The sequence below is a fragment of the Gavia stellata genome, chromosome 7 (assembly GCF_030936135.1).
Source record: "Gavia stellata isolate bGavSte3 chromosome 7, bGavSte3.hap2, whole genome shotgun sequence".
Classification (NCBI taxonomy): Eukaryota; Metazoa; Chordata; class Aves; order Gaviiformes; family Gaviidae; genus Gavia; species Gavia stellata.
In genome coordinates this window covers 42,255,874-42,267,875 of record NC_082600.1, presented here as the reverse complement: position 1 = coordinate 42,267,875, position 12,002 = coordinate 42,255,874, and the positions used below count along the sequence as shown (strand labels likewise).

At 43.2% G+C, this 12,002-nt stretch overlaps 1 protein-coding gene across 1 annotated transcript in view; it reads right to left on the bottom strand.

Annotated features, from left to right (window-relative positions):
* The window catches only part of LOC104253437 (cytosolic phospholipase A2 epsilon), a 43,737-nt gene that overhangs the window by 20,889 nt on the left and 10,846 nt on the right, over positions 1-12,002 (bottom strand). The window contains exon 4 of the mRNA XM_059819921.1: positions 9,486-9,561. Within this exon, the coding sequence (XP_059675904.1) occupies positions 9,486-9,561 (76 nt within the window). The remainder of the gene's footprint in view (positions 1-9,485; positions 9,562-12,002) is intronic.

The following is a 12,002-nucleotide window of genomic DNA, read 5'->3' as shown; positions in this document are numbered from 1 at the left end:
GCCTACCAACAGTACAATTGCTTCTTCAGGAGGTCAACAGGTAGCTGGAGCCTTTTCCTGGTGTTTGCTGATGCCTGAAAGACCTGGAAGCCATTTCCTACTCCACATCTCTTCCCAGGAAAAATGAAGTGGCAGAAAGGATTTGGATCTTGTGGATGAAGGGAGTGAGCCTGCACTTACTATAAGGGATCACCTCCCATAGATCATGAACTAAGCAAACACCAAAGAGATTCTCAGATCTCGGACAGGAACTTTTCCAGAGGCAACTGGAAGGGCTGATCCATCCTGTTGTGTAAACACAGGCTTTGGCGAGAAAAGAGGAGAAGGGGAGAAGTCTGGTCCCATGGCAGTCAACAGAGATAACTACCTCATGAGCAGAGAGACGAACACTTACTATCTGTAAGCATGGCACAGGCCTTGAGTCAGTTCATCAGGGTTAAAAGAGAGTTTGTCCCGGTGTCTTTGCTCAGGATATCAGATATATTTCTTTGGTATATTTTGCCTCAATATAAGGTGCTGCCTGAAATCCAGAGGCCCTGTGACTGGGACATCCCTGAAGAACGATGCCTGTCAGGCAGGGAGATTCCCAGGTAACTCTTCATGCTGAATCTGAAGGAATTTCTTGACACTGCCAGGAGTCTTCCCTCACAAAAGATGTAGGTTGCCTTTCTGTCTGAGATTATTTCCACAGGCAACATTTCAGCATCTCAGACTTTTACACAATTGAAGTGACAGGATGTTATATTGACTTTGGCAATTACCGGTGTAAGATTCAATTTACAATGTGCGGGAGGGCTGTGATTACCGATCTGTCTAACTGGAACATGTCCCCTCACCCTCACTGTGCTGTCTGACAGCCTGCTGAGCTGTGTCATACTCATCCTGATAAGTGGTATCACTGGCTCTGATCTACAGTTTCTCAAGAGCACATAGAAAGCCGGTACAAAAGCCAAGAACCAAATGTGGCTTCAGGCTGTCTAGACCATCCTTCCTCTCATTAACAAACTTATCAGTGCCGATCTTGAGTGTTCCGAAAACATGAGTCCAGCACCCCCAAAATCGCCAAAGTGGCTGAGATAGGATGTACTTCAGAAATGTAAACTGATCTGAGACATAATTTCTCTCCTTTTTGGTTTCTGGCCATTGTAGGGTGCAGGAAGGACACATTTCTATATTTTCGCTGTGGTTGCAAAGGCCAATTCTTTTCTTTTCCTTTCCTTTCCTCTTCTTAATGAAAACTGAGATGCTCTATCCTTTTTTAAATTCCAGCTTTCAAGCACACAGTGTATAAAACAAGACTTGTGATAGAACTGAGAAAGCTGGCAGTGCTAAAACTCTGAGACAAGCATAAATGAACAGCTGCAGCATTTACGAATGTTTTTTGTTATTGTTTTATCTGGAATTTACTAATTTGCTGGAGTGTTTTCTTTGACAAAACATTTTCATGAGGCTACTTGCCAAAATTATTTTTCCGTATGTGTGTTGCTTTCATAAATATTTACTTAAAACAAGTTATTGACAATTCTTAGTCAAACTGATGAAGTACAGGCTAGATAAATGGACAGTGAGGTGGATTAAAAACTGGCTGAACTGCCAGGCTCGAAGGATTGTGATCAGCAGCACAAAGTCAAGCTGGAGGCCAGTCACTAGTTGTGTACCCCAGGGGCTGATACTGGGGCCAGTGCTGTTTAACGTCTTCATTAACAATGTGGGTGATGAGACAGAGTGCACCTTCAGCGGATTTGCAGGTGGTATAAAACTGGGAGGAGTGGTTGACACACCAGATGGCTGTACTGCCATTCAGAGGGACCTGGACAGGCTGGAGAACTGGGCCAACATGAGCTTCATGAAGTTCAGCAAGGGAAATGCAAAGTCCTGCACATGAGGAGGAATAACCCCATGCACCAGGACAGACTGGGGGCTGACCAGCTGGAAAGCAGCTCTGCAGAGAAGGACCTGTGCATTTTGGTGGACACCAGGTTGAACATGAGCCAGCAACACGCACTTGTGGCAAACAAGGTCAACAGCCTCCTGAGCTGCATTAGGAGGAGTGTTGTCAGCAGGTGGAGGGTGATCCTTCCTCTCTACTCAGCACTGGCAAGGCCATATTTCTGGGTTCCCCAGCACAAGAGAGGTAAGGACCTACTGGAGAGTCCAGCAAAAGCCCACAAAGAAGATGGGGGGATTGGAGCATCTGCCGTATCGGGAGAGGCTGAGAGAGCCAGGACCTTTCAGCCTGGAGCAGAGAAGGCTCAGGGGGATCTTATCAATGTATGTAAATACCTGATTTGAGGGTGTGAGAGGGAAACAAAGAAGTCAGAGTCAGACTCTTCTCAGTGGTGCCCAGCAAAAGGTAAGAGGCAACGGACACAAACCAAAATAGAGGAAATCCCATTTAAGCATAAGAAAAAACTTTTTTTACCATGAGGGTGGTCAAACGCTGGCACAGGTTGCCCAGAGAGGTTGTGAAGTCTATCCTTGGAGATGTTCAAGGACATGGCTCTGAACAACCTGCTGTAGCTGACCCTGCTTTGAGCAGGGGTCTGGACTAGGCAGTCTCCAGAGGTGCCTTCACACCTCAGCCACTCTGTGTGATTCTGCAATATCAAGGCTAGTTGGTCACAGACAAATTACATATAATTGTTAGTAACTACTGAGTGCAAATTTGGCTTTGAAGATGAGGTGAGGTGAAACCACTAGGACAAAGCACATCCTCTTCCCACGGGGAAAGGGAACTGTGCCGTATGTGGTTTTGCCACAATTCATCTACAGTCCCTACTGATGGGGAGAGGTTACTGTTTCCCATAAAATTCCTGAGATTTTTCTATATTGTCATTGAATTGTACAGTCAGTATCAGCTATTCCCTGTCCTGTGACTCTAACTGAGCTTGTGCATTTCTGTAGAAGTGGCAGTTCACTTGAAACCAGGCTAAGCTGTGAGGCAAACGGTGGGACAAATCAAAAATAACAGGATAGTTGAATGTCTGCTGAATACTGTGAAGACTATGATACCCTCATTACATGGGAGCACTTGAAATGACTAACCAGCTTTTTTTGCTCCCTCTTATCCCTGAAAAAAGCATACAAAAGAGCTACTGAAAATCTTCCAGTTTATTCATTGCTACCTGGGAGCTAATACAAAAAATATATATTTGCATTTTCTTCATGCTCTAATTTTAATGCAATTGCTGGGCATCATTAGCAATTTCATGCCACGTCAGGCCCTCAGTGCATGTGTTGCAGCTTCATTCAGTGATGACATAATGTCACACCATGTGGATGCTGAGACATCTGAATTCACAAGTCTCTTTGGAAGTCAGCACTAAGTGACCCTGATATCCTTTCCCGATTTTTAACTTCTGATTCAATTGCATTTGGGCGTTGGTGGGACTACTTCTCATCTCTGTCTTCAAGCTAAAGATGGGCTAAAAATTCAGGACTGAACCGAGAAGTTCGGAACTGCAGCCAGCTGTTTGCTGCTCTGTGAGAGTATAGTTCTGTGACATGTTCCTGAAATGAACCATCACCTGCTAAAATCATTCGTCTCCATCAAAAGGAAGAATAAAATTACAGCACTGAAAACCAAAGCATGTAAGAAAAATTAGTTTCATAAGAACTATAAAATCTCATTTGTCCTGTTACTGCATTTCATAACGCCAAAAAGAAGAAATAATTTTCTCCCAGTGAATTCTTCTCCACCTGCACAGACAGGTTCCCCTTGAATCCGAGTTTACTACAGTTCACCTAAAAGGAGGAGGAGAGCCGCTCCCATTTCTCAATCATCGGACATCGTCTCTGGGGACATTTTCCCTCACCTGCATAGTATGATGGAAACAATATTGAGAAGTTACCTCCAACTGCTATCTATCTGAGAGCTGATTTGAACTGAACTCTGTCCTCTAAATATCCAGATGCAACACTCATCTGTAAGCATATTACTCTCTGTAGCTTGCTTGTGGAAATAACAAAGGCTCATGGATCTACTGTGCTTAATCAGTGATGCCCTTTATCAGGAATGGACAGAGTCCCGTGTGAATGAGCCCACCACCCTGTCCAGCCATTTAAGCTGAACTGCAACATAGGATTTGCTCCCTGGAGCACAGACGCAGTGGGTGCAGTACCTGCTGCAGCCACAGAGCAAAGCTTTCGCACCCTGGGTAGCCTCCACCTCCCGCGCCAACAACACCGCTTGCATTCTTGGGGTAGGACCATGAGTATCACCTGCATTAGCTGCATTCTCCCTAATTTGCATGCATTTATTTTCCATAGCAAAAATAACCCCTGATGTCTTTGGAGAACCACTCTGATTTGCAAAGACTCCAGGTGTATCACCCCAGAACTGACTCATTTCTTCCAAACAGATAAAAGAAGAGCTTCCACAAAATAATTTCATAAGCTGGGAGAGGAGAAAGGCTCTGAGCTCATCTTTTATAAATATGCAAGGTCTCTCTTCATCTAAAGATGAAAAACAAAAGGAAGATCTGAAAACAGAAGGAAGGGTAAAGGGAGAGGTGTGATTGTTCTGACCTCCCAGCTAAGACCAACAGGTTTTCTTCCGCAGCTGAGGCAGCTTCCACATGCGCCTGATTTCTATAGTTAGAAAACGTACCTGATAATCACAGTCACATTTCATGCCCCGCAGGATTTCACCTCGTCCTACCTCAGCTCTGACAGCTGCATCACGGAGATCCCCCTGCCACAGCCTCCTGAACTGGCAGGACAACACCCAGCAGAGAAGTTTCTGTCTCTGGGAAGAAATCACCCGTCAGCCTGAAACTTGCTCCAAGTAATTTCTAACTGGGACACACAGCTCAAATTCACCTCTGCAGTCCAGGCAGAGTGCTGCAAACACACAGCATCAGTGAGGCTGAGCATGTCAAGCCAGACCTGACACCCCTCTTCTTCACCCCTCCTGCGTTAATGAGCCTGAACATGCTCTCCAGCAGCAAAGATCAGCTCTTGGTATGTGGTATCAGCTGCTACCCACATAGGCTGCCATGGTTTCAGAGACCAACCTGTCCCAGAGACCCCTTTGCTCAGGTCTTCAGGGTTATGCGAAATCCAGTGGAGTCCGAGAGAGTTTTGCTCTTCCATGTTGCACTAAATCATAGTGGGGAGGGCCACACTGCTGCAGGTCTGTATCACTGGCGTTGCCCAAGGACCTGGGAGAGGTCTGCTTCCACTCATGGCACCTCAGGACAATTCCCCCCGTGCCAGATGAGGCAGATCCCCTCACTGCCTGTTTGTCCGTGGGAGTGGGGTAAGGGGGTCAGCCCGGCTGTGGGCTTTGGGAGCTGCTGTAAACCAGCAAGTAAACACTAACGATGGCGAAGGTGGGCCAGGCTGGGAGCTTGGTGCAGCTCTGTGTGGCCACCCAATAACTCATTTGTTTAAGGAGAGCAGCTGGAAGGTGTTGGAGAGCCTGTGCCACCGTGGTCCTCCTCTCCCATCGCCTGGCTCCTTTCTCAGCCTTTTGGGAAACAGAGTCACTGGAGGGGGTGTTAGCAGCGAGGAAAGGAGCTAATACACCGTTTCCCCCACCACCTCATTCTGGCCAGATATTCCTCCTACACGTGGGGAGTTCTTCAGGACAAGTGACGCCATTAATAGAGTCAGGAAACATAAGCTTTTGTAAAAGCCTCTGGCACTAACCTGCAGCTGAGGGAGAGCAAATTAACACACCAATGACCAAAAAAGTCATTCTTCTACCCAAGGCTGTCTGCAGTCTCAGACTGAGGAGCGGAATACCACTGCAAAGCAGGTGCCAGGCTGTAAGAGTCCCATAAACTTCACCGGAATTGCTTCCTTTCTAGCATGCCCACCACCTCCCCAGCCTAACTGCGTACGGGCATCGGAGCCTGGTGATGACACTCAGCGCCTGCAGAACAGCAGGATGAGTGCAAGTGATCTCACCCAGGCTCCTGCCTCTCTAGTGCCCACAGTGAGATCAGGGAGTGCTCGAAATGTGTGTTTGAGTCTGACCCATGATTACAAACTGCCATAAAGGTCAGTTAAGAATACAGTGAAAACTAATTAGCTCAGGTCTGTCAAAAGCATTTACATGATAAGATAAGACAGAAACCAGTTGTATGATGTATGAAGCAAATGTTGGAGCTGAACATTACCTAAGTATAGAGGAGCCCGCAAAAGTGGTGGAGCGACTGTAGGTATATGAAAAGGGCTAATTGATCCATTAAGGAAGAGCAGAGTGCTTTCTTTTTGTTTTAATTTTTTTCTTTGTGTGAAAACAGATGCAATCATTGCCTAGCTCCACCAGCATGTGTTGTCTACAGGCAAAGGTGTAACATCAGATTTCAGGATGAGCTGGGACTCCATCCCAGGCTTGTGAAACATACATCCCACAGATCTTGAGGTGCATGTTTAAAAAACACCCAGAATCAAGTTGGGTGCACATGACAGTGAAGAACGTCAGTGGAAGTGTATAGGAAGTGGTGTTCTTTGAAGCCAGGATTGGGAAAGTAAGTCAAGGAAAACTATAAAAACTCTAATGGCCGAAGGACCTGGCGTGACTGCACTTGCAACAGAGAGGAAATCAGGGAAATGAAGCATGTTTTAGCCAGGTGGAGGTGAAGAGAAACTCGAGCAAGCAGATAACTGCGTGTGCTTAGAAAGATGGGAAGCCAGCATGCGGGCAGAAAAAGCGAATCATACAAGACGCTGCACTTGGTTGGAAAGGTGGCTTGTTCCTGGATTTGATACTTGGAAGATGAAAATCGAGGGAAATCTGAAATACGTTATCACAAAAATGGTTTGCCTTCCACTGGTATCTCACAGTCAGATAGCACCTGCATGAGCTGCTTATAATCTGTTTTCCAGGGAAAAAGATCATACTGCTGAAACAAGGCTAGGGAAACGTAATTTTCTAATTCTCATCAGCACATGTTAGCATGTGTAGCTATTTTAGTTTTCTCATACTTCAAATACTTCCAAATGTTAAAAACAAACAATTAAGCTAAATGGACATCAGTATCAGTGCAAAATCAAGCACTTAAAAATTACAAGATATCTTTTGGCATGGTATCCCACTATTTTTCCTGGGAGACTCCAGCTTGTTTGATAGCACAGTCAGGTTGCTGCTCAGTCAACAAAGAGCTATTTAATATTTGTTTATCTTCCTTGTTCAACAGCATGCTGGTTTACAGTGCTCCATTAGGGTATGACATCCTTAAGAAACAGGCCCAAAGTCACAGAGTACCTGGGGAATTAACAGGAGAAAGGAGAGAAAGACATCCTTTTCTTCACCTGCTGGTCCCCAAATCTTGTTTACTGGTAATTAACAAAAGAATCTGAAGATACCTCTCACTGTTTCTAGGACTTACCTCGCATCTTAAATCAGGATTCCCTCTACACATAGTAAGAGATAACCCCTTTCAAAATGAGCACATCATCTAAATAGACAAGAGAGAGAAAATGTGTGGGAGAAGATATTGTTATCCATGTTTTATAGCTAGGGCAACAGAGGCACAGAGTGTTTGGATGACTTGCCTAAACTTATACAACAAGTTGGTTGGCAGAGCTAAAAAACTGAGCCCACACATCTTGATCCCTACTCCAGAGTGTACATTTTGGTGAGAATGGGAATTTTCTGAATGTCTGCATCCCATTATGCAAGACTTCTTCTCAAATCCCACTAACCTCAGGATGGAGGACAAGGTCATAACAGTAACACTATTTTCTGAGAACGCAGAATCATTTTCTTTGTGCAATCCCTTTGCATAAGCCAGTGAATCATGGTTCTTATCTTGTCATTCAATTTCCATTCTAGATCAAAGGTGATAGTAAAAGAAATTAAATCAGCACTTCAAAGGAATGAAGGTGAGGTCTTGAACATATGTGCAGTGTTTCATAGCTGTGAAAAAGAATAGAAATTAATTTGACCTTCTTTGCTATCCTATGATATTTCTTCTCTTCTCTGCAACCCAGTATTACAGAACATATGAACTGAACACTTCTCTTCATTTGGTTGGAAAATCGACAATGGTGACATCCATGTTCTTGAAACACCAAAGTGAGCGGAATACAAAGATGTGTTGAGAAATTTTGTTTGTAGAGTATTGCTCCATCAGAAGATAAAGATAAAACTAAATGGTAGTGTTTGGGATGAAAATGTTGCCGCCTCTGAATTATCTGGTGGAAGTCAAGTAGTGCTCACTTGAAGAAAACAAGAAGGTATCCTGCCATGTCTTTAGCCTTCCTCAAAGTCTGTCTGATTACTTGCTGCCTCGTGGAAAGATCTATCTTTAGAGCTGCCTGTCTGCTAGTGAAGATTCTAGTCCAAAGTAGTCTTCTGAAGCAAAACCTGTTAGGCTTTCCAGACCAAAGTAATCTGGAACAGAGCTGCTGGTTTACTGGCAGCATGGGGCACCTCGTCTTATTTCTTTGGAAAAGTTGTGCCTGTCATAGATATTGTCTGAGTTTCTAACTTCAGAGTGTATCAAGACAATCTGAGAGTCCTTGACATGCGATGCACAGCCATTTCCTCTGACGACTTTGGTAACTACACAGAAACCACCACATTTTGGAGTACCATAGCTAAAGAATTGACTCTTGGTCTGTGCAAACAGCAACTCTAAATGACTTTTCACTTTGATGGATCCTCTAGCCGTACTAAAAGTATTAAAAAGTGGGAAGACAGAGGAGTGAGGTAATATGTTATGTGAAATGTTGGGCAGTGGAGAGGCTGTGGTGTTAGTGAACTTCAACACAATCTCCCAAAAAGGACAGAAAATGCACAGCAAAAGGAGGAGAAACAGTATGGTAAAGGGATATGCAAAACTGTAGTTATTACTGACCTGCCAAGGTCACGAGGCACATGTAGGAACGGCAGGAGAAAATTCTCCAGAGAAAAACCTCTGTGGAAGTGGAGCACTAGGTAAGGGCTGGCCAAATACCACACATTTTCGGAAGCTGTAATGTAGCATGTGCTACAGTCCCCAAAAGATTTCTATTATACATCTTTCAGTGGGGGGCAAGAGTCAAAAACATCCATACAATGTGGCTGCTCAGGACACGTACACTATACACCTCACTGAGCTTCTGAGACGTGGCGGGGCTCTTTAGAGCAAAGAATTAAGAGCAATTGATGTGTAAAGATTTCAGCCCTGTATTCTATGTGTTTGTTATAGACATGGGATATAAATGCCTGGGTATTAAAACTGGTGTCAGGATATTTTCACACCTCCGAAATAGCCAACTTGTCTGTGCTTTGCTGCCTGATGAAGTCTTAAAGATTTAGTCAATACCCTACCTGGCATTGACCTGTTGCTGAATTCTTAAAAAAACCCCAAACAACAAAAAGCCTCTGAAATTGTAGATAGATATTCTGTGGTAGAAATCGGCTTTGATTGTGATTTCTTAGCAGCTGTGATTTTTGTATTTTGCATTTGTGCAGTGGCTAGCACAGGCAGGGGCTGATCCAGTAATTTTAGAACTGTATAATGTCAGTAAGAAAATCTGGTACTTACAAAAATCTGCCTGATGAGCATTTCTCAACTTTATGATTCTTACAGTGAGCAGGGAGTAAGGTGACATTTCTTCCTGCTGAAAAAAAATAACAAAGGAGATGTGCTTTAAAGTTTGGGATACGGGTATTTATTGTAATGACAACCAAACACTGAAAAGGAACCCAGGTTCTGCTGAAGCCATCTCTTCAAGTTGGCATCACCGCAAAAATACAATAGGCAACAAAATGCACTTTCTCCACAAACTTCATCAGCCCCTAAGGTCTGCAGTCACCTAAGCATACAAAGAGAAAGTGTGGAAGGAGAGGATGAGTAGGAAAGTGGAGACAGGAGGTAAATAAGCTGAGAAAGTTCAGTTAGCCAGCTACATTAAATCATACACGTGGTCATCAGCATCCGATACGACAACACAAAATTCAGTGAATCACAAATCAGAAATGCTCCAATTTTGGTTGAAAAAAGAGGGATCTTTTTAGGTTTTCTCACTTGATTTTAAAAGAATCATTTTCATGATGGAGACGTGTCTGAGGATTAGTATTAGCACCTTAGGGAATGTCTCAGGCCACCAGGGCAATACAGAGCTTTGGACAAACTCACCTGGCTTGCTTTATGAGAACAGAAGTTTTCCTTACCAAATGTGGTTATCTGATTGATAGACGTGTAGTAGTATAACGAAGTACATGTTTTTGACTACAATCTCTCTCAAAGAAGGCTCTCTCCAACTCCTTGTTGAAGATGCCAGGCCTGACCAAGTGGGTCTGTAAAAGTTGTGCCAATCACATGAGCTTTAGGGATTTTACATCTTCAGAGAACATGTCCATCATGTCCAGCAGCAGCAGCTAGAGCAACTAGGGTATCAGCAGAAAGATGCAGAAAATGGGCAAAGCTTACTGTGGCTGCAGCACAGATGGCTGCCTGGATTACCTGACTGTGGGAACAGTTGTGGAAAATAGCTGAAGTTTATAGAAAGGAAAGAGGGCTGCACCATGGTTGTACACAAGAGACTGAATGAAAAGGGTGAATCGGTACTGGGGATGGCTACCTGTATCATAGTTTAGGAACAGAAGCAGAAGAAAAGGAGAAATTTCAGAAATTTCAGACTATATGGAGTAATAAATTCCCAAGTTGATGTATGATTATAATAGGAACAGGTCTTGTTAGATAGTTGGGGTAAGACAGTAAGACTACGGTGAATGCCAGAGGATGAGGGTCTGCACAGGAAAGAAAACACTCTTTCAAAGTCTGTCAAATCCTGAGGGCTGACTGCATACGAAGATGTTATCAGCAGATTCTGAACTGGCTATCTCCAATGAGAGGGGAAGGTATAAATTATATAACTTATATATTAAAAAGTGACCTTGAAAGAGTCAGGTTATGGAATAATAATGATTTTTTTTAAAGGCTTTGAGTAAAGCATCAGTAAAAACAAAATGTTATAGCATTAAAATGAGGTAGATTTGGGAATAGGGAAGTGTTAGTTTGCAGTTCTAATAGCAAGGGTCTGTGGAAGTCATAAAATGACCAAATTAATTATGATGACACTTGTAGATTTGCAGAAAGATATTCAGCCAAATAATACTGAAGGCACAGTATGTATTGGGGTCAAGGAACAGGTGGCCACTTCAGCGAAGTGGAGGCCTGATGGTGGTCACTGATATCCAGGAAGAGCTCAAGGAGGAGTTGAGATAATGGCAGAAGGCAAATAGATCAGTAATTCTTTGTAAAGTCACCTCACAAAAAAACAACAGCAACAAAAGGCTGCCAAAGTAAGAAGCTGTTGTGAAAGCTAATGACCAAAAGTTTGAAAAGATTATCTGAAGTGAAAATGGAGAAGTGCTGGCGGAAGATGATGAAATAATTAGGAGATGTTATCTATTTTCTGAGAAACTTCAATTAAAATAACAGGGAGAAACTCTTGAGTGAAATAAGAGAAAGCACATTCACAGATGCTGCTACTGTGGCAAAAGTCAAAGACTGCTAAAAAGGTCAAAGTATAAGAAACCAGTGAGACAGGACAGTACATCAGCTGAACTGTGTAGAGCATTAGACTATGTGGGAATTCATCATCACAAAAATTTAGCTTAACCTCCCAAATAATTTCCATCTCAATGAGGATGAAAGACATGAAGGTCATGAAAGTAATTTGCAAAAAATTGCAGTAATTCTCAAACTATGAAGTTACCCAGCGAAATGGCAAGAATGAATTTTTGAGAAAATGCTGGGTAATTTAAAGGTATATTAAATAAAAATTAACCACAAAGCTTTGCCCATGAGCTCAAGCTTATAACCAGGAATCACAATGGCAGAATATTTTCAATAACTTGACTAGTTAAAATGCTAATACTTTTTTCTGTGAGGTACAGAAGCAGCACACCCAAAACAACAAGAGGGCTATTAAGTGCTGAACAAATGCATTCTTTTTATCAGGCTACAAGGAGTAGAAGATCTTGGCTTCTGTGTGGGTGCATTCCAAAACTACATAGGAAATTAATCGCTGTTGCTTAAAGTCGTATGTAGGGC